The following is a 24,442-nucleotide window of genomic DNA, read 5'->3' on the forward strand; positions in this document are numbered from 1 at the left end:
GTTAAACCGCCCTGAGCCCGTCTGATGGGGAGGGCGGTCTAGAAATGTGATTAAATAAATAAATAAATAAATACTCACTGGGGCTGACCCTGCTTAAGCTTCCAAGATCTGATAAGATCTGGCTTGCCTGGGCCATCCAAGTCAGGGTGGTAACTGTAAATAGGATCTTGTAAATAGGATCTTGGTAATAGGGGATTTTAAGCAATATGCTTTGCTTTACTGTATCAAAGGCGAGAGAGGAAATCAAAAGGAATACAAAAAAAGATAAAATGGTACATTATTTTAACATGGTGGCTTTATTTTCTTGGTTAACACACATGGTGTGCAAAGCATGTGTGCCAGGATCTTTTTGTACAGTGCAGGTGCAAGATCACAGTGATATGAATATCACATGACAGTTGCCAGCAAGTGGGTTTGCACGCCCCAGCTTCAGAAGCAGTAGCTTCTGAATGCTACTGACGACTCTAATGTTGGACCATTAGCCGCGTTCAGAAAGCAGAACACAGCAGTGAAGATACCATACTTAAAGCGTAAGTACAGTCAGTTTAATGTAATCTACAATTGCCTGGAAGGTAGATGGGGAGGCACACTGGTGCCAGCTGCAACACACCAGCTGTGTTTTGCTTTGGCTCTTTGTGTTTCAGGTACATATCTTGGGCATAGCCAGGAGGCATGAAAAAAGCAGCAGGAGGTAAAGGGCTCCTGGCCCTCAGCTCTTAGTCTGTGGCTTACGCCCTGGGGGCTGAATTGAATGAATAACATGACAAGGGGCAGATGGGTGGGTGGATGAGAAAGAGAGGAGGAGGAAGCGGCTTCCAGCAGAAGAGGAAGAAGAATGTGTGTGTATTTGTGTGTGAGAGAGAGTATAGGGGAAGGTGAGGTTCCCCTGCAAGCCCTTATGGGTTCCCAATGGTGCAACTGGGTCTGGCAGCTAGCACTGCGCAGTCCTACCATAGTTTTCCCAAGGAGAGGCTGCCACAAGAGAGAAAACTGAGTAAGAGACACAGAGACAAGTAGGTTGCCTGGTGAGTGGGAAGGAAAGAAGGAAGCAGGAAAAGGGGAGAGGCTATGGAGGCTTTCGGGGAAGGGAAAGAAGAACTGGTGGGGAGGGGGAAATGAGGTTCCCACCTACAAGTCCTTATGGATCCCTTGGTTGCATGTGTGTTACGTATGTGTTTTGTCCAGACAACAAGACTAGTCCCCTGGAGAACATGGCTGTATTAGAGGGTGGAACTCTATGGCATTACACCCTGCAGAAGTCCCTCCCTTCCCCAAAGCCCACCCTCCCCATACTCCACCCCCAAATCTCCAGGAATTTCTCGGACTTGAGCTGGCAATCCTTGTGTGTGTGTGAGAGAGAGAGAGAGAGACAGAGTCAGAGACAGAGGGTCAACAGTACTGAACATCCTTTTGTACAGAAAGGGTCATTCTTGAATTAAAATTCAAAATCTTCATTGCTGGTTAAACTATTTGGGTACCCCAAACTGAAGTCAATGGCAACCCTCCCCGAGTTGATTTTATAAGGCCTGGAAAGCTCTCTGAGCTGACTGCTCCCAACAATTATACTTCTAGCCTTCAATGCAGCATATGAGTTATTCACCACTCTGTTGAAAATGAAAGCGCAAATACTTGTTACTTCTATTTGTAAAAGATAGGATACCTCTCCAACGTCATAGATCCAGATCCTTCCTTCTGAATCGCCAACTGCTACTTCTTTACCAGCTTGGGCCCAACGGACTCGATTGAGGGCAGAAGCTCCTTCAATGGTTACGCTGGCTGTTGGAACCTAGGGAAGAAGAGTCATATATGTAGAGGATGGCAACATTGTGAGGGCTTTGTCCCTCCACGCACAAACATCCCAAACAAAAAATGTGTTTGTGTCAATCAATGACACATCTCTTTCACATGGCTCGGAAATGCCTTGTTGAGCAGAGGGTCAGAAGAAGAGGATTCATAGCTGCTCTCTCACAAGCAAGAGAAAGAAAAGAGAAAGTAACAAATGCGGGGGAGGGGCGGTGGTGGTTAAGAACAGGCAACATACCAGCCAATGTATGGTGAGCAAAACAATTATACATATATTTTTATAGAGAGCACAGAGTCCTACAAAAGCCATTGCATCTTCGTTTCTCATTGTGGCCTAATATAGGATCAAAAGATGAGTCATGAGTCAGTTGAGTGGCAAGATTAATGAGCTCAACTCTGGCACGGAACAGAGACTGCAGAATGACAGGAGAATCGCAGGGCTTCATATAAACATTTGACCGGCCAAGAACAATGAGAGGAGATAGAATCAGCTCAGAAACCAAAGAATGAGTGACCAAAAATGTGACATTCATAATATCCTCCCTCGTCTGATACACCCAGCCCTTCTTTGGCAGAGAAACGCTTTAAAAAACATGATGTTCAAGAAGTCCTGAGCAAATGCCTTGGTTGGAGCCTATCAAGGATCACCCTGAGCCTTTTGGGAGGGAGAAGTAAGTGAAGACATGGAGACATGAGTTATCCTCTCAGCTCACCCATCTGCTGGGTGGATGGCCTTTGCCAAAGCATTCTCAGCTGCAGTTCTCTATTGACTGTAACCAAGTCAACTTCTATGGACAGCCTTATGGAAACCAGATCCCATGAAAAGCAATTTGTGGGCTTGGGGTTAATTCATATGCACATGTGCTTCCTGATAATTAAGTTTTACCTCTTAGTCATATTGTACATGGCTTGTCATTGATGCAAAACAAAACCAACACAGAGTCAGATCACCCGGTTTATATCTTTGAAACTGGCTGGCTGGAACCTCCTCAACAACTTATTCTGTAGCACCTTCTTTGTTATCTCATTGATGTTTATAGAACTAAACAAAACATACTCTACAGCTGGTGAGTTGTGGGTTACAGTTACTATCGTTAGTAGCCCTGGAATAAATGTGGCTACTAATGGCACCATTCCTGGAAGACAAATCCTAACATGCTTTCAAACACTGTTGGCGAAATCAATGAAATTGCTTCTAAGTAAATGTGCTTACAGAAATATTGTTTGCAAGAATATATATCTTTTATCACACACACAAAGTATTTTAATCTTCCGATTCAGCATATTTTCATATGCTTAATCAAGGAACTATTACACAGTTCTACATCCCCTTTCATTCTCTAGTCATTTCTTCATAAAGCATTTTAAAAATACCGTTTAAAAGTAACAGTGTGTGTTAAATGACAGGTTTTATCTGCATGCTGAAATGGAGGAAAATAACTGGACCAAGCAATATTACATCGTAGCTGCCTTTATTACTTACAGGAGACCCACATGGAGGGGGGAAGGTCACTTGGAAACATATTTCACTTTTAAATAAATACACATATAACACTTAAAACACAGAATGCAAAACAGGATTAAAGAAAGTTTTGCGAAGCCCAATAAAATGACAAAAATTCATCACATACACACAATTGTTTTTGTGCAGTCATTAATTTAGGAAGCTCAGAGCAGTCTCTAAATATTGTGGACAGGCTGCCTAAAAATCTAGTTCTGCTCTCCCAAATGGAGCTGCCAGTCCGACAGATGCATTTGTCTGATAAAGAGTGAAATGTGAAAAGAAACGTGGCACTTGTTTTCCCCTTTAAATCATTACATCCCTTTTAGGCATAAATCAAAGACGACAACTGGCTTTTCTGAGAATGGGATGTGGAATTCAAGAACCAGGAAACCATATAGGAAGCAAAGCAATCCTTTTTGTGCCTTTGGCTGAGCACTCCATCAGGCAGATCCAGATAGGATTCTAGTAAGTAAGTTAAGCATTACAGCCTATCTGGCATCATAAAACAGCTGTCAGGGGAAAAAATCTGCACATAGCAATACATGTACTACATAGTACAAACTAGCTTATAAAAGATGCGTAAATATAGGGCTTTGTGAAAAACACCATAAAAGCATCAGCAATGACTCAAATGGTCCCTTTTTAAAATATATTTTTCTACTGTTGAATGCTTAGAAGGCTTATGCAAATTTTGCCTGATAGAGAGCAATATTATTATAAGTTGGGGCTGTCCTTAACCGTGTGCAGAAGACAACTTCATTTGCAGCTTCTATATCTACCCTGGGTATGACCCGCTGGATACCTGTCCTAATATCCAATTGTAGCACTTGTCCTCCCTAGCTTTCGTATTCATCTTGCTGCCAGAAATAACCTTTGCTTCTAAACTTGCAAGAAAATTGTATAAGTCAAATACTGACTGGGGATCAGTAAGGCTTAGATTGAGCCTTAGCAGGGCTCATTAAATAGATTAAAGACACATAAACATCATGGGGACCAAATGCAGAAGCTGTTTGCCCAAGAATCTGGAAAGTCAAAGAAATGTTCTCTGCATACTTGTCCACTGAACAATAGTTTGGAAAATATTAACGGGTACTCAGTTCATAAATGTAGTTACTCCGAAAGAACTCTTGTTGATTTTAGGCCTGGGAGGAATGCCCATAACATTGTAGCTGATTTCACATAATAGATTCATTTTGGACATTAGCCAAATGCCAGGGGCAAATAATTATTATGAAGTTGTCATTTCTTGCCAGATCCACCACTGAAACTGCACTGCAGCACGAAGACAGATTTGTAAAATGGTTTGTGGACTAGTACAATGTTCTCTTGAAAACCATTATGGGAGCGCCACTTCTTCCCCAGCATGCATATAAATGTCTGGCATTGTTTTGGTTACCATATATTTCTTTCAGTTGCTTTCAGCAAGCCAGTGATGACTACAGATTAGGATTTAATTTGTTAAAGATCCTGATCCTAAAAGAATGTGAAAACATGTTCAATGTAAATCAGCAGGACTTTTAAAAATCACAATACCCGTCCTTTCGAGAGTTGCTGTCTCAACCTTAACCCCATGCATATGATTGTGGGACCAAATTTGTGGGTTCGGGATGGCTGGTCAATTTCAATCCAAGTGCCTGGGCTTAATTTGTTGTGGATTAGGCTCTTAGGGTTTCCAAACATTTTCTTCTTTTTCCTTTCCTTTAGTAACAAAGCAGTTGGATGTGTCAGTTATTTTACAAAAAAAACTTTTTAAAAAGACATTCTAAATCCCACTAAAGTGCTAGTCCCATAGATTTCAGTCGGAGCAATTTCAAGGACATGCTTAACTTTCCTATTGAACTCAACAGGGCTTCAAAGTGCTTAACTTTTGGCTCAGCTGTAGCTCAGCCGTTCTGGAGGGAAAAATCATTATAAACTAATAGTTCTGAATAGCCAGGCAAAGGATCAAAGAATCAATTGCTTTCAGTTCTGAAGACCCGCAAAGAGTTTTCTCATTGGCTAATATGCTGGGGCCCCTGATTAGTTTTTCCTGGAACTTGAACACTTGCACTGAATACTTTCTTCCAGCTGATGTTCTCTGGAAAAGTTTATCTACCTAGCGCAGGTCAATGGTTCCAATGAAACAATTGGAAGTCAAGTGAATAGTGCAGGTCCAATCCTGCTTATGGTCCATATGCTTGAACCACATCATTTACAGGGGAGTATCCAGAGTTTGCACCCTTCATTGAAATCTCCATCTGAAAAGAAACAATGAGTGTTTTTATTTGGCACTCGATGTTAAGTACCCTTAACGGTAACACCTGTGGGGATGTGTCCATCCCTCCTTCCCTAAAAGAAAACAGAAACTGGAGAGAAATCCCGTCCTTATTCATCCTCTTTCAGCTGCACACTTTATAATTAAGCCGGCTCTGCAGCTTCCTGCCCCGAAGACTTCAAAAGACCTCTCGCCTCCACTTGACAATCCAGTTTGCTGCATTTGTCCCTCCTTACCTGTCTAAGGTGATTTATGGCAAACAGCAGTTTTTAAAAAATCCTTGCATTTTCTTTAACTGAAATATATATCATAGTTACATGAAAGAAAGAATTAATCCCCAGCCCCCAAAAGATGAAGAAAATATTGGCACTTGTAGCTTTGATAGCATGATTTATTCTCCACAATCTCTCAGTCCACATGTATATAAATCCATCACCTTTGTGGTCTTCCCTGTGCAGTTGATGAAATAAACTCTGCATTGCCTTGAACACTCCTGTCTTATTAGCCCTGTTAAGATGCCGCTGCACTTTCTGAATTTTCTGCTCTTACAGCCTAACAGCTATTCTGCTGTTCTATGAATTCATTTTTCTTCATTTTCATATCATCTTAACCAAATGCTTTAAAAGACCTCTTTCTTTCATCTGTACGATCTCCTAATTCTAACAGGATCTGAACTGTTAGGTTTGCAGGGCAGCACAAGGCAAAATAGATTTATAATGTATGATGCAAATGATTTTCAAGTCTCATTTGTGACATTTAGAACATTGAGCCACAAGATGGTTCTCTCAGGGGGGAAAAGTTAAAGCAGAGAATTTCTGTAAAATACAGATTGTGCTTGGTGATTTCACAACTGGAAATAAGGCAAAGCTGCAAACCTTTTGAATTCAGACAGAGATGACATGAAACGAAATTGTCAAAGAACTGCAACAAAGCTATGGTAAGGAATATTGATCTCCAAGCACAATATGTATCTTCTCACAAAGCTTTCTAGCTTTACAATTTCACTGACGCTAAGTAGGGTATGACTCCTATTTTTAAATTTCTCCCTGCTATGGAATGGAAACCTTTGTCCTTAAGTTTCAAGATATCAGTAGTATAAGAAGCTTTGCAAAGTCTAACAAAAATGTGTGTACGTTGGATGGAAGAGTGATTTCCTGTGATGAAGAATGAAAAAACAAATGATTATGTGTGTATAAATTGCATTAACTGCTCTTCTACTTAAAAAAAAATCATTTTCACGTATAAGAGAATGGTAATAAAAATCTCAATAGGATAAATTAAAATATACTACTATGATCAAACCTTTCCTTATCTTTGATGACACTGTGATTGATATATTTGATGGATAGATAGGCTAAATATAAATATTTCTTGTGATATTCTCAACATAATGTCTCTTTTTAAAATAAAAGTTATCTGCCCTGTTTCTTTCATTATCTTAAAATGACAAAACATCAACCTTGACACTAAGAAAGGTCTGTTAATAGCCACTGGCCTAGTCATCTATGGGGAGTAAAAATCACCTCCAGATGACCAAGCAAATAAGCTTTACATAAATCTACTTTTATGCTATAAATTAATGACTGGTATAACATTTTTATGGGTTAATAACTTGCACTGACTTACATGCAAAGGTGATACTTTCACTAGGGAACATTTGGGGAGAAAAAATGTATACATTTCAGAAGTAGTACACTGCAGATATTTAAATCTCTTTTTTTAAAAAATTGTTTTTAAAACTTCATTTAAAAAGATAAAACAGCAACCCATTTTCAAAAAGCCTCTGAACAAGGAAGGCTGTCTATCTTAAAATACACCGAAAGGTTAATAATGGCCTTTTCCATTCCCACTACTCCTTGATCAAGCCCACCTTCACCTTTCCTGTTACAAGAGACCCATTTGAACAAAATATATTAAAGAGTTGGCAGTGACCCACTAGAACATTTCCTATCCTGGAAGCATCTGTACTGTCCACCGGCAATTCATGTGCTAATGATGCTTAGCCAAAGTAGGATCCGCTCATAATAGTTACTGATGATTTGCTCTAAAGCTGCAGTGCGCAGACAAGTAGAGAATTAACCCCAACCTTAAACATATTACTTGGAAATCAATTCCACTGATTTCTGTGCATTTCAGCTGAAACTGCAAACCCATGGAATCCCATATCTGGATCAACTCCCTCTGGGGCATGTGTTTCTGCACATATATAAATAAGATCAGGCCACATGTATACTTAGGACTTCAGCTGTGTAGCTCAATCATATGCATCTTTGCTCAGAATATGCCCTGATGATTTATTTCCAGCTAACAGACCTCGGAGGACTGCAGTTCCAGCAACTTGTTTCAACTGAAATACAGAGGAGAGTTTGAGAATGTTTTTCCTTTTTCTATCTCCTTTCCCTAAGCAAAGATTGCTTTCAGAAGCGGAACATATAAACAACATTAGAAATAAGAAAAAGCCACTTCACACATTCAGAGATTTAGCAGACAGTGGAGGCATTGGTGAAATTTGGATCTGAAAATGGTGCACTTTGCTCTGCGTGGAAGAGAAGATGCCCAAGAGCCACCCCAAAAGGCAGATGTACCAGTCACCTACACTGCCACTCTTTGCCTCGTCTCTGAAAACCTGGATCAGTTCTAAGCTGGTAACTCTATAAAAGGACAGAAAAGAAACAGAATTTTTGTAAAAAAAATTCAGATTTTTTGTAAAAAAAAATACTTCCCAATAGGGACCCTGTCCCCTCTGTGTTTTGTATGGGGGGGGGGCGCTAGATCCCGTGTGTGGTGGTGCTAATGAATGAAGATAATAATAGTAATTTTCAAGATTAAAAAATGGCACTAGTCCCACACACAAATAAGCGACGCTCTCATGTATGTGCTGCCCCAAAGTTTTCTTTACGGTATGTTTATGGGAGTTTAATAATAGCCTTGCATGAAAGATACTGGGACAAGAGTTTTCTAAAACATGGCAGTAAGTGGAGAGATGAAGTGGTGTTTAAACTGTACGTGGAGACCAATGAACGATCCTGTTGGAAAGCGGCAGTGGAGGAAAACTGGTCTCTTTGTCCCTTGAAGCATACAAGGAATTGGGGCGGGGTTGGTGGCCAGCGATCTTTGAAACATACAAGGAACAGAGAGAAGTCAATTTCCAGTGAAATTAACAAGCAGCAGAGGGGGGAGGATCGATCGCAGGAGGGATGCTTGGATTTGACGCAGGCTGTTTTTCCTCCTCCCCTTCCTCTTTGCAAAACAAAAAACAAACAGCGCACTCCCCCGCCCCCGGCCCCGATCCCTTCCCCGCCTCACCTCGGTGTCATTATTCAGGTTCCAGAGATCCAAGCGGCCCATCCCGTCCACGCAGGCAAAGAGCGCGGGGTGCACTGGCGACCACATGACATCGTAGACATAGTCTGCATTGTCTTCAAAGGAGTAGAGCGGCTTGTTGTGCTGCAAGAGGCAGAGAGAAGCATGAAGACTTCGTGGCGCTACTGCTGCCTCGGGCTGTCTGGCGAGTCTAATTAAAAACTTTGCACATTCAACCAAGTGTCATAAAACTTCCCCCAGATGAAAGGTCCTGGGACGGAGAAGGTGGGGCTGCTGCGGAGCTCTAATGGAGGGGGGCAGCCACTGTCCGGGGTGGGGGGCTCAAGAAAATGTAAAGAGAGCGGGGGGGGGGGGAGAAAGAGGGAGAATTGGCACGGGGAGGGGAGGATTGCCCAAAACATTCCACGCAGGTGAAGGGAGCTGCAGCCCATTAGTTCCCCGGGGAAGGGGGAAGGGACCGGAGATTTTGTGTGTTGCTCAAAGGAATCGAAGCTCGCAGTCGGCCCTGATAAGGATCAGGAGATTCCCAGGCAGAGGAAGGGAAGCTAAAGAGTGCCACCTAGCGGCCCTTGAGAGGCTGCGGCGGGCACTTGGCAACTAAAAACACAAACGAGAGAGCAGGAAAGCGCCACAGAGTAGATATCACTGGAATGGGGAGAGACAAAAGGTAGAGCGGCACCAAACTGTGTGAGGAACTCGTTCCCCTGTCTGCATTCAAGAAGCCCGAGTAAAAAGTTACCGCGGACACGTAAAAGAAAAAATTAAGTTTATATTTAGGTTTCCCTTTTGCATTTTTATGAGAAACGCAAAATGTTTCAGATACACAGGCAATGTTGAAGTTTTGAGTTTCACAAGCCCGGCTGGTGAAATCAGATTTCTGCAACCGGTTTCTATGTGCAGGTTCTGACAATTGAGCACCAGAGAGATGGGCCTGGTTTTCCCCCCACTCAAAAAGGGTTTGATTGTATGAGCAGCGCAACCTCAGAACAATGAACTGGTGTGCAGTTGGCTCCATCTTTTCCGTGAATTGGAAAATTACAACTTCCAAGACTGGGGATGGTAGGACAGTAAGGGACAGACCTCAACGGCTGGCCCAGTGCCAAAGATCTGTCAGAAGCTCCATTGCCGGGGCGGTGACTAAAGGCCAAGCTACACATGACGAATGACACTTGAACAGCAAGTGTATTTCTCCCTGTTCACTTGCCCTCCACTCAATCCACTTGCTGTTCAAGTGTCATTTGTCATGCGTAGCTTGGCCCTCAGAAGCCCCTGACACTCCTGCCTGCTTCTGCTGGTCAGAATCTGCAAAGCAGGGCACCTGCCCTAGATCTCAGGGATCTCCTTCCAGGCAGGCTCACATAGGTAGAGGTAGTCTTTCACTCATCTGTATTTTATATCAAAGGCACTTTAAAAAAGAAATTCTGACATTTATGTTAAGAAACACATCTGAGGACAAGGTTTAGGGTCCTTTCTTCTTTAAACATTCCTTAGGAAGCCAACCCTCCCCCGTCTATTTCCCAATGTGTGTATAACGGGGAAAAAGAACTGGTCTGTCCTCTTCTCGTGCTGCAAAATACATGCAACTTTATGAACTTGACCATCTAACTCTTAAAGGGCATTGCTTTGCTTACAGTCTGGCTGATCAAGTTACTTCCACCAATTCCTTTACCCTCAGCAGGGTTTCTCTTCCTTGTCTCTTTTCTTCAGAAAAAGACAACACTCACTTTCTAGATATTCTGAAAATCATCTCTCTCTCTTTTTCTCTCTCTCTGGCCTTCCCACCCCATCACCAAAGCATTTTCAGTGTGTGGAGGGAAGTGGCAAGGTTCAGAGAGCACAGCTGCTAGGAGCGCAGGGGGCTGGCGCTTGACTTTTAAGTTTGGATGCATCATTTCATAACAGGCTGGAAGTTAGAGGCAAGTTTCAAAAGTGCACCAGAATTGCAACGTATAATTAGGTGCCATGAATTATTCATTGCATCTGGCTCATCTTGGTCTGATTTCTGAATAATGGCTTTGCTAATCCCTGATCAATTAATGTAAAATGAAATTTAAATGATAATGAAAACTCTAGAGATAAAAAGAAATTAAGTATTCTCATAGCATGTGACAGAAATCTAAACAATGGGATTTTTACATATGCGCATGTGTGGATGTGTGCTACAGCTTACACCCTGCACACGCCCTTCCTGCTATCAGTATTAACTCTGTCAGGTTTAATCATCTCTTTACAAGAAGGGCATGCCAGAGGTCATACACAGCATTCAAAAACATAACAGCATCTTTCATTTATAAAGTGTGGCTGAATTTCTAGTACTGTGTTTCACTGACATTAACCTCTTTGTATACTCCTATAATGATTATTCAGGATGGCAAAACTTAGTTCTGTATGTTGATGCCCATATAGTCATGGGGGAATCCAATCACCTATTATGTCTATGCATGTAATGAGAATTTCTCCACTCTCCTGCTTCCCTGACTGGCGGTGAAACTCTCCTCACACCTGTCAGACCTGGCTAGGGGACTCTCTCAGACGCTCCACTTCATCAGACATGGCTGTATGAGTTAAAGGTCTTTCTTAAGAGACTTCCACTAGTAGAACGCTGTACAGAGTAATTGCCTGGAATGCCAAAGCAAAGCCCTCTCAGAAAAGTTATACCCCAGTCCCCTCCCCCCTAGTTGAAATGAAAGTCAGGTGAAGTTGGCATGTAGCTCCTAAGCGGGAAAACCCAGGGAGAGCGGCAGAGCTGAGTCCTCAAGGTCCGTCGGGCCCCAGGCGCTCACTCCCACCTGCACTGATAACACAGTTCAGCAGAGACAGCCCAGCAAGAAAACCACTGCAGCAGCAGAGCAGCTAGCCTACCCACCCCCAATAGTTAGACACCTCCACGTATGGCAGGCAGGCTGGCTGGCAACACCTTGGCTGATACCACAGACAAATGGCTCCATTTTGTTGTATGCAGTTTTGTTGTTTGCCCAGAGTGGCAAGTTTCCTTCTTTGACACAATCAACTGCATTCTCTTTCTCTTGAGGTTCTCACTTATTCTCTGATGAAGAATCAGATTCAAGAAAGACTTCTGTTCTACTCCCTAGAGAAGAAATAGGTCTCCAGAGGCCACCCTGAGGGCTAGGGATGAAGAACGGGATAAACATGGCGACTCAGGACCAGCTAGAGATGATGGACAGCCATGCTTGTTTATTCAGCTGTCTGTCCCATTCATATAGGAAGTGGGGAGTGGGTGAGAGTCTACTTTTTACATGGAATGGCTAAAGTCTTCCTTATTTTACCTCCCTGCCCTCCATGGTTTTAAGCATATTTCTTCCCTTACTGTTCTTAACTTTGTATTGTGACGGCCTTTGGCCATATACAATTAAACCTACTACTATATTTCTTCCCAGACTGCCTTTCTTCCAATATCAGAGCCAGTTTGGGGGGAAAGAGTTTCGAACAGAGTACAGGAAGGTAAAAAGAGGGATGGGGAGACTAATAGCTCACCTCATCATAGGCTCCTTTTCATGCCAAAAACAGATCTCACCCCCACACCCCACCCCAGTGCTTTTCCCCCCTTAAAAAAAGAGGTGCTGGGACTACAATGTTCTCTCCTCTCAGCGAAAGTCCTGAATGCCCAAGAGGTAACAGTACTCCATAAAGAGGTAACAGTACTCTGTACTGGTGCATATTCCCCGAAAAAAAAGCCCTGCCCCTGGCACTTTAAGCATGAATGGTGCAGATATTTGTATAAATACACCCAGGTGCTCCATCCCTGGCTTAAGGCATCTGTATCTGAGTAGAAAGTATTTCATAATAGCAGGACCTCCGCAGGTTCATGTGACGTGGCAAACAAATTCTCTAAATAAATTATAAATAGACTTTGCCTGTTGGAAGCTTCCTGGAGATTTGGAAAGGATGTGTTTGAGGGAGGGCAGGGACCTCGGCAGTGTGTAATGCCACAGAGTCCATCCTACAAAGCAGCCATTTTTTCCAGGTGAGCTGATCTCCATGGCCTGGTGACCAGTTGTAATTCCAGGAGATCTCCAGGCCCCACTTGGAGACTGGCAACCCTATGTGACCCAGCAAGGCTGTGGAGAAGAACTGTGGAGCTAGTTTGGTGTAGTGGTTAAGAGCGCGAGACTCTAATCTGGAGAACCAGGTTTGATTCCCCACTCCTTAGCAAACGGCCCCTCGGTGCATTCAGCCAGCACTGAGGGAGAAGGACAGCAGATGCCAGCCCACTGGCTCTGCCCTTGCCACCCTGCGATACGCTTCCACCCCATGATCAGGAATGTTCAGAAGGCGGCATTTCTGATCACAGGGGTGGGATTGTACATGTGCACACTTCCTCCATGCGTGGGCACTTTGCTGGTGGCCATGTGGAGGCAGGGGGCATGGCCAGTGCCCTGGTGCCTGCTCCCCCTCTCTTCCAGTTGATGGGACACACTGAGGGGTCATCTACTCAGGATTACAGTGTCTTCATATCGAAGCAATCTCTAGTTTCAATAGCTTGTGCCCATAAAGATGACGAAACCAGTTTTATTTAACAGAAGCATGTCAAAGTTGACGTCGTGATTGCATGACGCTCTTTCCACAGGCTCCTTGATCACTAAACCCTCATTTTTGTGGGCTGCCTTATTTTTATCACAAAGAATTGCTTGCATACCCCCCCCGCCTCACCAAAGGAAAATAAGTATACCTACATCTTTGTTTCTAGGGCTAAAGTTCCAGCTGGTCCCCCCCCGCCACGTACCTGCATGGAAGGATCTTCCTTAATCCAGGAGGCGCCACACGGTAAGAAGCTTTCTACTTAGAGGAAGGCATGTGGACATGTTCACAGGTTTTAACTAGCATTTAACTGCTTAAAAGCTACTGTGAAATCTATCAGCTTTGCTTAGTTCATGATGAAGCTGAGGTACATGAAGGCGCGTCTCTGAACTGTATTTCCATAACATAAAGCCATATGATCACAGTTCCGTCACTCAGCGGAGTGTCACTTCTTCTGTATTCTTCTCTGCTCACAGTCTCACTATGAAGCTGTCTATATATCCTCAGAAAAATAAGCATTTATGTTTGCTGAGGCACTGCTTTTTAATCAGTTATTTAAGCTCTTTGAAATGGTTTCCAGCCAAGAATTCTATGGATTGCCATTAAATGTCTAATGAACAACAGCCATCATCTTCACAAAACCAACTCCTCAAATACTTTGAAGGAAGCCATGACAGTGAAACTTCTTACAGCCTAGTTTAAATCTGTAGCATGGATACACACCTTGCAGCTATACATGGTACTTAATAGTACATATATACCATTGACAAACATCAATTTTATACTGTTTAAATGTCTACATTTCCCCCAAAGATTCCTGGGAATTGTAGCTTGGTGACGATATTCAGGGTAAGCAACAGTTAACCCATCTTCACAGAACTATAATTCCCAGGGTTTCTTGCTGAACTGGAATGGTTATTATCCCAATGAAAATACGTAGTACAAATGTCCCTTTCACTTTCCATAAGCACTTTGTTTATTTGGAGTAAGGCTCTATCATATATATCAGGAAGAAACAATCTGCCTATTATTTATGTCTGTCTGATCCATAAGATACAGGTCAGAGGGAAAGATACAGAAGACTGATGCTCATCTAACCTTTTTAGTCTTTCTGCTTTTATTAAACTGTAGAAGTGCTTCTACCATCCAACACCCAAAAAGCATTGCATGTGGTGGCTCACAGCTCACCCTAGCATACACCATTCATTTTTATTTAGAGTAGTGGTATCAAATTTATTATTACAGCACTGTGTCAGTATAACATACATCTAAAAACCAACAGAAATAAAATGGATTAAAAGTATGCAGCGGGCTATAAATCATTAAAATAGTGGGTAGGTACATACATGCAAACGTGTTAAAATACCCAAGAGGAACTTACAAGCAGCAGTGGTCTAAAATTAACCTGTAGGTAGCAGCACAGGCAGCACTGAGCTGTAAGCATATGACAGGAAGGCAAATAACATCACAATGATATCAAGTCACATGACCAGAAGAGGCAGTGCCTGGAGTGCCAAGCGAGCTGTGGAAAGCAATCACAAATGGAGTTCCAGGAGGTAAAACATAGTGAGGAGTTAGCCAGCACAGGGTCATTCAAAAACATCCTTCCTTCCTGTAAAAGCCTTCCCTTGTCTTCTTTCTCTCCCCTACGCTGCCTAGCCAGTAGCCACCCCACACTGCCAGCAGTCCAATGCTTCTTGCCCAGGAGCCTGTTTAAAAAGGAATCCTGTATTTTACTGACTGACCTTGCTTTGAAATCTTGCTGCTCCTTTTAGGACCCTCACCAATGACCTAGAAAGAGGCCCCCTTACAAAAAAATGGGGATTTTATAGGGCAGTGATATTCACTCAGCGGTTTGGGAAGCATATGTGGCTTTATGACATGCCACCTGGGGCTCTTCTGAGCACTGTTCTCCAATGTGCCACCTGTCCTATGTTTCAGGAAAGTGGGCAAGACAGTTGCTCAGTGGTTGGCAAGTGGTTCGCTCCTTGAAAAACGAGGAACCTGAGAGCCTTCCTGAGGTACAGACCTCATGCCAGTGTTGGATGTAAATGTAGCTCAGCTGATGGTAATTACAAATGTGGCTCTCCATGAGCCACGAGTTAAGTACCACTGCTAGAGAGTTTATGACCTACAACCTACATGAGGGTCCCAACCCACAGGCTAAAGACCACTGGTTTATGGTACTTTCACTCAGAGCTAAGCTACAAGAGACGAAATACACGAGGAGGAGCATGTGAAGGGAGTCACAGCTAGGAAGCTGAGTTTTAAAAGAGATCGGAAGGCTTTATCAATTTCCCCTCTCTACAGAGCCAGGGAGATGGCGGCTCAGAGGGTTTGTTAATTTCCTCTTTGCCTCCTAGAAGGTGAGGTGAAACTGACAGAGCCTTCGGAGAACCAGGTTGATTCCCCACTCTTCCACTTGAAGCCAGCTGGATGATCTTGGGTCAGTCACAGTTCTTTGGAGCTCTCTCAGCGACATACACCTCACAGGGTGATTGTTGTGAGGATAATAATAACCCACTTTGTAAACTGCTCTGAGTCGGCATTAAGTTGTCCTAAAGGGCAATATATAAATTGAATAATGTTGTTGTATGCTTTACTGGTTTGAGCTATGAAATGTTCTTTTAGCAGGGGCTTGAAACCCATAATATAATATAATATAATATAATATAATATAATATAATATAATATAATATAATATAATATAATATAATATAATATAATATAATATAATATAATATAATATAATATAATATAATATAAGCAGTATGTGTGTTTTGGTATTTCTGCATAGTGGGACTCTCATGTCTTGTGTGGAAAGAAAAATAGCTCTGATACTTACTGTACCAGATGAAACTGTTGTGACCCAATAGGGCCATACCTCTGAATCTGGAGAAGAGCATGTTTCCTGTAATTCTACTGCAGCTCCAATTAGGGACATTGTCATGAGTACGCTGTGTATTACTATTATTATTATTCAAATTTCACACAACACGATCAATAATAAAGTTCTCATGTTATCATTGATTGGTTTCCACCAGAGACCTAAGTATCAGCCTAAGTATTGGTGTAAAATGTACACTGTTCCAAGTGACACTGTCTTTTGCAGTTCTGTAGGTGTTATATCAGAAAGCTGCAGTTTTTCCATATAAGTTGCGAAGTTTTTCAAAATAGTTCCCAGTGCCCCAATGACAATAGGGACTACTGTTGTATTCTTCATCCATAGTCAGGTGGTTTCTGTTGCCAGATCTGTATATTTAAGCATTTGTTCTTGTTCTTTTTCTTTGACTCTGGCATCCCCTGAAATTGCAATGTCAATTAGCCAAACTTTTCCATTTTTTCCACAGCTGTTATGTCTGGTGAATTATGTTCAAGGTGTCGATCAGTCTGTATTCTAAAATCCCATAAGATCTTGACTTGATCATTTTCTAGCACCTTTTCCACCGGATGTTCTCATGAATTCTTTGATATTATTTATTTATTTGTGTGTGTGTGTGTGTTAAAAGGCAGAAGGTGGGAATCCTTCTTTTTGAGATTTCCCCTAAATCAAAAAATGACACACACACACACACACACACACACATAATCATCAAAGTCCATTTCCCTTAAATACTTAGTGCTACTGTGTGTTCTCTTTCACTCCTCTCCTTGGCGGGCTTGAGATTGTGGAGGGTCACAGTTGCGGAGTAAGAGTATTTGTGTCTATAAATCACTCTTGCTGCAGAGCCGCTATGAAGTGCTGGTTTGCTTAATTGATTTCTATGCCAAAGATTTTAAAAATGTACTTCATTTTTGCATAAACATGTGGAAACGATTATAAGACAGGAATGAAGGAGAGCGAGAAGGAAAAGGGTTTCAACAGCAGACTCGGTCTGGAGATAACATGATGATTAGTCTTTTGTGGTTTCCTTAAAAGTTAGGAGAGTATGGCTGAGTTTATAGGAATGAACCAAGAAAAAGAACCTAGTCAAAGGTACAGGAGAGTTAGTCAGAGTCAGTCTTAATATCTAAGGGCATTGTCATAAATGATACTCGGAAGACTCCTAAGTCCAAAAGGTTTCAGGTGTGAATATAGTTAATGAAACACAGCAGCAGCACCTGGCATTTTTGGAGCCTGGATTGGCCTTTAACTTGTATTCTACAATGTGGTGAGAATCAATGTGGTGCCTATGGGCACCACTGCACCCACTGATAACTTTCTTGGTGCTAGCCAAGTGTTTGGCTATTGGAGATTTGATTGGATGTGCAGATTTCTAAATGTATTGCTTTGGCAGAAGCTGCTTTCACAGCACAAGGATCTTCACTGTGTGACTGAAGGTAAGCTGTGGCAGCCATTTTGTGGCTGGCTTCACCACCTGGAGCAGCCATTTTGTGGCAGCCATTTTGTTGCTGTGCTCACCACACTGTGTCAGAATTCCAAATGTGCCCACAGGTTCAAAAAGGTTGGGGACCTCTGCCCAACCTTTTGGACTCAAGCCACTTCACCACCCTGTCACGGTCAGAGTATGACCCAGTTATAAAACACAGTCAAACCAACTGAGCACTAATGCCCTACTGAAAACTCAAGAATGTTTAAACAAATGCACTTCTAAGCCAATGAAAGATTTACATGCAAATTACAAACATGCATGATTCATAAACATGCTAGTATGGTATGGTAAGGACTGGAGTTCAAAATCCTGTTTGTCTTTGAATCTCCCAGAAGTTGAGCCTGTCACTGTCTCTCGGATTAAAATACCTTACAAGGTTGTTTTGAAGGGGAAATGGGGGAGTCTCTACATGTATTAATATGTACTCTTTAAGAATGGGCATACAGATGCAATGGAGAAATGGTTTAAGTATAACTTGAGAAATGCCTAATGATGTGGAGAAGAGACAGTGAATTCTTCAAGCCAGACACCACCTGACTTTAGGAAGCGTCAGCCTGTCAGGCAGCAGTAGTTTGAAGATATGTTTTGGAGTATTTGGGGAGGGGAGTTTGATGCTGACAGGTAAACCGGTGATTTAGTTAATCTCCTTAACGTTTTAAGCATTTTGCTCAGAAGTGACTCACAACAGGCTAGAACTGCAGTGCTTAGGGTACATTAAGTCTAGTCTCTCGGCTTGTCTGCTTGATATCTGGTTAAGTAATAAAACAGGAACTGCCCTGGCTCAAGCCTGCTTAGAAACCACTGAGATCTACCCTGATTCCCTGGCCAGGAAATGGTACACAGCACATGTTTGGAATGTGTTCTCCTTTTGCATTAGTTCACCTACACCAATGTTAGCCTCAGGCATTAAATGGTTCTGGGCAATAAATGGTTCTGGCCTAGCCCTGATCATTCGCTTTTTAGTACCAACATTAAGAAATGAAATAAGTCTTGCGATCTCTCACCTGCCATCATGTTCTCCTTTAGTACATCTGCTTTCTGTGCTATGTCCCTGTCTGTGTTCCACAATTCCAAAAGAACTTAGGAACAGGACAACTAGCGTAGGGCAACTGTTCCGTTCGGTGAGCTTCCTGTTTCAAATGGTGGCAGCTTCTGGATGGCTTCCCCCCTCCCTCCTTGCTCTAACTGCCAGCTGCCTAGGGAGTCCAAGGACAAGAACATGCTAGGCAGGCATCGCCCAGAGCAAGGGGTACCAACCTCAAGGTGGCCCCTGGAGTTCTGGAATTACTATTGATCCCCAGATGACAGAGATCAGTTCTCCTGGTGGTAGGGTTGGCAAGTCTGGCTTGGGACATTCCTGGAGATTTGAGGGCAGTACCAGGGGATGGAAGAGTTTAGAGAGGAGACAGAGCTCAGTGGGGATATGACACCATAGAGTCTGCCCTCTAAAGCTACTGTTTCCTCCAGAGGAACTGATTGTAGTTTGGAGATAACTTGCAATGCTGGGAGAATTCCAGGCTCTACCTGGAGGAGGGTAACCCTAGAGTCAAGTGCAGTTTTGCAACCAAAGGCACCCCACTGCATTATATGCAGCATTGCAAAGCAGTACCTAAGACATCAAGGAAGCTTGTAGGTCAGGCATCAGGCAGGTACAGAGTTGCTTTCTGAATATCAGTGTTCAGTGCAGGCCTAAGCCATAATTAACCACTAATGGATGCTGCTGGCTTGCAGATGCTTTTTATGCCAGCCAGAAGGCTGTCAGGTCTTGCAGTCCCACCATTGCTGCTCAACTGAATTCTTCCCATTGCACCCCTCACGAGCCGCTACTATTTTCGATCCCGCTGCAGCAGCTGGGGGGATACATACCTAGCACATACCTAGAGCTTCTTAGAAGGCTGAATCGAGTACAGAACTTTCCAGAAGGGACGGAGGGAGTTGGAGTCAGTTCACCCACTCCTTCCTACCCAGATGAATAGCTGATGGGTAGGATTCCGCTTTTTTTTTTTTGACCCAGCCACAGCCAGTTTGGTGTAGTGGTTAAGAGTGCAGGACTCTAATCTGGAGAACCGGGTTTGATTCCCCACTCCTCCACTTGAAGTCAGCTGGATGACCTTGGGTCAGTCACAGCTTCTCGGAGCTCTCTCAGCCCCACCACCTCACAGGGTTATTGTTGTGGGGTTAATAATAAAAACATACTTTGTAAACTGCTTTGAGTGGGTGTTCAGTTGTTCTGAAGGGCGGTATATAAATCGAATGTTGTTGCCATCTTCCATATATTTGCCCAGTACTCTTTTAATCTCAAGTAAACCCATTTAGGCTGCATTATGTCACTTAAAATAAGAAACAGTAAAGAGCTCTTAAACAAAAGCAAATATGCAAAGTAGTCAGACATCATACAGAACATGATCCACAATGATATATATATAAATATGTGGGGGGGGGGACTACTACCTGTCTATCTAACAGTTTTGATTTTTCTTTCTTTGTTTAATAGAATGAACCAAATTCACTGAAGCACAACCAGCCCCACTTCAGCAATAAGCTTGCTTCTCCTTGCTTCTCTGCAGCCTCTTTTTAATTGCCATTTGGTAGGTACCATGCATAGGAATGGAGTATCTAATATGACTCAAGGCAACGTCCCTGTTTTCTTGAGCAACCAGGATTAGTCATTGCAGCTGTTAAAACTGGGAGGCCTGTGGAGATTTCACGGGTCATCAATCACAGACATGTATGCTACTGATTGTCAAGGAGACCCCACTTCATATGTAAGATTTTGATTTTTTTTTTTTTACCCTGACATTACAAAATGTTTAATTTTGTCTCAACAGCTGAGAGAACTGGTCATTTCAAGGGCTGCCAACAGAAGATAAATGGAAGGCTCTGGGATTTAAGCGGCACTGTTACATGCCTCCCTGACTGAAGGGTGGCTTCAACACTTGAAGAGAAGCCCACTGGTTGCTCAAAGCAACTGAGGTCAGGGTCTTGGAAGACAGGCTCTGGGGATACTCTGGGGAAGGAGAGGGCTGATCTAGGGCTGTGTTAGCAGACCTTCATGAGACTTAGTTTGGTTTATTATAAAGGCACATGTTACAAAAAGTGACACATTTGAAAGGGAGATACAAGAGGGGAATAAAAGAAAAAAGCAAGACCAACAAAAGGGCAAAGGAAATCGAGTACTTCACAGGGTTGGTGTGGAGTCTCTTCTGAAGGTATGTGATGAAGCAACTTTATTTAAGCTAAGCAGCTCTGGGTCCAGTCAATGCTTGGCTGGAACCCAATGAAAGCCACCTTGGATTTCCACAATGGAAGAAATGAAATGTGCCACTTCCACTGCCAGCGCCGCCCCTACCATCATTATTATTGTTGTTTGTGTTGCTGTTGTTGCTATTACTATTATTATTGATGATATTCAAAAAACAGCAGGTGGGGTTGCCATCTGATTTTCCTAAATGGTGGTCACATATGAAGCTGCCCTGTATACACTACTCTGTATGTAGACTGAATGTGTACAGATGGAGTACAAGCACAAGCACGCTGGCCCCACCCCTGCCTCTGTATGATTACTGACTCATGAGCGTGGCATCCATATGCGGAGGACGTGTCCACATATATGCTCCCTCCCTGTGGTCAGCAACATTCAGAAAGCAGCATCCCCAATCTCAGGGAGGGAGAGGACGCAGAGACTTCCGCTCTGCATTTGCAGCATGCTGAGGAGGAAGTCGAGTCAGGGCATTCATGCCCACTACCCCTCCACATGCGCATTCAGTCAGTGCGCAGAAGGGTCATGTATAGAGGGGCTACTGAGACAGATCACTGGTCCATCAAAGTCAGAAATGTCTCCTCTGGTAGTGGCGGTCCAGGGTCTCAGGCAGAGGCTTTCATATCACCTACTATGAAGTCCTTTTTAAGTAGAGATGCTGGGAATTGAACTTAGGATATTCTGCATGCACAGCAGATGCTCTGCCGCTGAGCCATGGCCCCTCCCCAAGAATGGGCAGGAGGTGGCAGTTTTGTTTAGTCCTGATAAGTTTTCTTAAAACTTAAACTTGGGCCCAGAATACTTAAGATAACATCTGCTTCCGCATGAATCCCACCACTGTCTTTGCTTTCCTAGACCAAACTTGCCTCCTGGGCCTCTGAGGTTGGACGTTAGACTGACGTGGATATGCAGTCAAGCCTTTTCAGCGGCAGTCTCTCACTCCCTAAAGAGGGTTATTTGGACAGAAGGAGAATGGTTTGAGACATTCTCATTTCAAAAGAGGTGGCTGGCATTTTTTAATTGTGTTGCGATTTTATTATTTGTATTATATCTTTGGTTTGTATCATTGGCTTGCATGCTTTATTATGTTTTTAGTCTTATTGTCACCTGCTCTGGTCATAGTCTGTGGACCTTGGAATTGGAGAAAGGTGAGATACAAGCCCAGCAACAAATATACAATGGGGGAAAATGTAACGACTTGTACCAGCAAATAAAAAATTAAAGTCAAGCTTATTACATAGGGTGTCCGAGCAACACAGCCAGTCATGGGGTTGTACAGACATTGCAGAGACATTATGCCAGCATTGCAGGCAGGTGACCTACAATGCAAACATATAGACTCTGTCTGCAAGCCCCTAGCCACTAACTGCAGAAGAGCACATAAACTTCAAAGGACTTCTCCAGAATAAGGTTTTTTAGAATTACAGAATTTAGCTGCAGGCTAAATCTTCAGCATGATACTCTGTTACTTTTGTCTAAAAAGAACATTTCAGCAAACGTATATTCAGCAGAGAACTTGGTCTCTCTAGATTATAAAAAATGAGTAAACCTATTGATATATTCCATTTTTATGTTACCTATCAGCACCACGCTTTATCTTGTGGTTCAATATTTGCTATGGAACTTTCTGTTTCAGAAGGTGTATAAATGCCCCCCCAAGCCTGTCTTCCAATTTTACACATATTTGTTTCTGCTGATTTACAGTCACTATGCGGCCAACTGGCTGCTGCTTGCAAGGGAGGTGGGAGAAGGAACACATCTGTGTAGCCCTAACAATTGGCCAAAGCTTTCTCTTTCGCCCCACTGTGCTGGCAGTTTAATCAACGCCAACGGCTTGTGACAATACTTGGCACCCTGATCCAGCTCTAGTTGTGGATAGTTTTTGCAGCATGAGATTGGAGATGTCCATTCCATGGACACCAACTAATGCTATGGATGACATTTGCATCCAATGTTCAGTTGAACACAGATGTTGTCCACCAGCTGTGTTGCTTTGCTTGTACATTCTTATGCACATCTCATCACACAGACCTGTCCACAACTAATTAAGTACTAATGATGGCCAAATGCACCCTTTCCCCATTTTTTCTTCTCATATGTTGGCACTGTGAGCATTTCATTTTGTTCCAAATGTGTATGTTTCTTTTATGGCATTTTTAAATGCCATTATACCACTTTTACAACATTTTAATACCAAGAATACAAAAACAGGTGTCAGTTTCAGTGGTAATCATTCTAGTAATTAAACAATCTAAGGATAATTGTTCTGCAATGGCCAGGAAGGGCAGGGGGATGTCTGCAATTTTGTTCCAAGTGTTGACAGACCATGTCAGAAACGGGGATTTCCAAATCAAAACAGAATATCCCTATTGATCCCAATTGGATCAGGGCAGAAGAACATGGTTCAGGTTTCCTGAGCAATGGAGATGCGTTCCCTCTCACCCCAACTCTTGAAACCAGCCTCCTTGCAAACAACAGCTAGCATTTTTGTAAAGAAAAATTCACCAGAAAGGGAGGATGATTTTTGCAAAAGGGTGAAAAGATTTATAACCACCCCCACCCTATTTTGGCTAAGCACAATTATATAATTTATTTGTTCATATAGTTTATCATCTGTGAAGAATTATGCAATTGACACATACACCAAAACTCCTGAAGTCTGTTTTTTTTCCTTTGTGGTTACAGTAAAATAGATAAGCAAAAACAAGAGAAACATTATGGAAAAACTCAGCACAGGCTTGAGATCACCTGACTCAACTTGGGTTTTGCTCCTTCAAATTACCTAGAGAAAGACCATAATCTTCTCCTCATACATCTGGATGGGAGCCAGACCTCTGGCTCCAGAGGTAAAGGGCAAAAAGTAAAAATCCTGTCTGAACAAGCAGCTCCACCCATTCCTCTGAGTCAGTTTGGCTTTTTGACAACAAAATGAGCTCTGAAGAAAATTCATTCATTGCTTTGCTTCTGGACAAAACCCAAAAAGCTGAACACATACAACGGACAGAAAGATTCCCATGTTAACCCACTATGCTACTTACTGAAGAATCTGTAGCCTTCTTGAAATGATTTATTCATTTCTCATTTATACAGTTTTATGCGATAATATATGCAGTAGCAATGTTTTCCAGAAGATAAATTATTCTCTTTGCTGGGACTAATTTAAAGAAGACCTTAGGATAGTAATACAACTGTGCCTGCCATAGAGGAGGCGGAAGATTAAGCAAATAAGGGAAGGCTTGAAAATAGGTCCCTCGAAGTTACTAGCCCATAACAGTTTTCACTGGTGGTATTTAATCTGCTCATAAAAGATCTGGAAACAAGGGTGAACAGTGTAGTGTGGGGGTCCCCAACCTTTCTGAGCCCCTGGGGACCTTTGAATTCTGACA

General features: G+C 42.6%; 1 protein-coding gene across 4 annotated transcripts in view; it reads right to left on the bottom strand.

Annotated features, from left to right (window-relative positions):
• DYNC1I1 (dynein cytoplasmic 1 intermediate chain 1) overlaps positions 1 to 24,442 on the bottom strand; it is a 221,015-nt gene that overhangs the window by 25,957 nt on the left and 170,616 nt on the right. For all 4 annotated transcript variants that reach the window (XM_054991386.1, XM_054991385.1, XM_054991384.1 and 1 more), the window contains 2 exons: positions 8,868 to 9,008; positions 1,661 to 1,786 (listed from right to left, as the gene is read on the bottom strand). In XM_054991386.1, coding sequence (XP_054847361.1) covers positions 1,661 to 1,786; positions 8,868 to 9,008 — 267 coding nt within the window. The remainder of the gene's footprint in view (positions 1 to 1,660; positions 1,787 to 8,867; positions 9,009 to 24,442) is intronic.

The sequence above is a fragment of the Eublepharis macularius genome, chromosome 11, assembly GCF_028583425.1.
Source record: "Eublepharis macularius isolate TG4126 chromosome 11, MPM_Emac_v1.0, whole genome shotgun sequence".
NCBI classification, from domain to species: domain Eukaryota; kingdom Metazoa; phylum Chordata; class Lepidosauria; order Squamata; family Eublepharidae; genus Eublepharis; species Eublepharis macularius.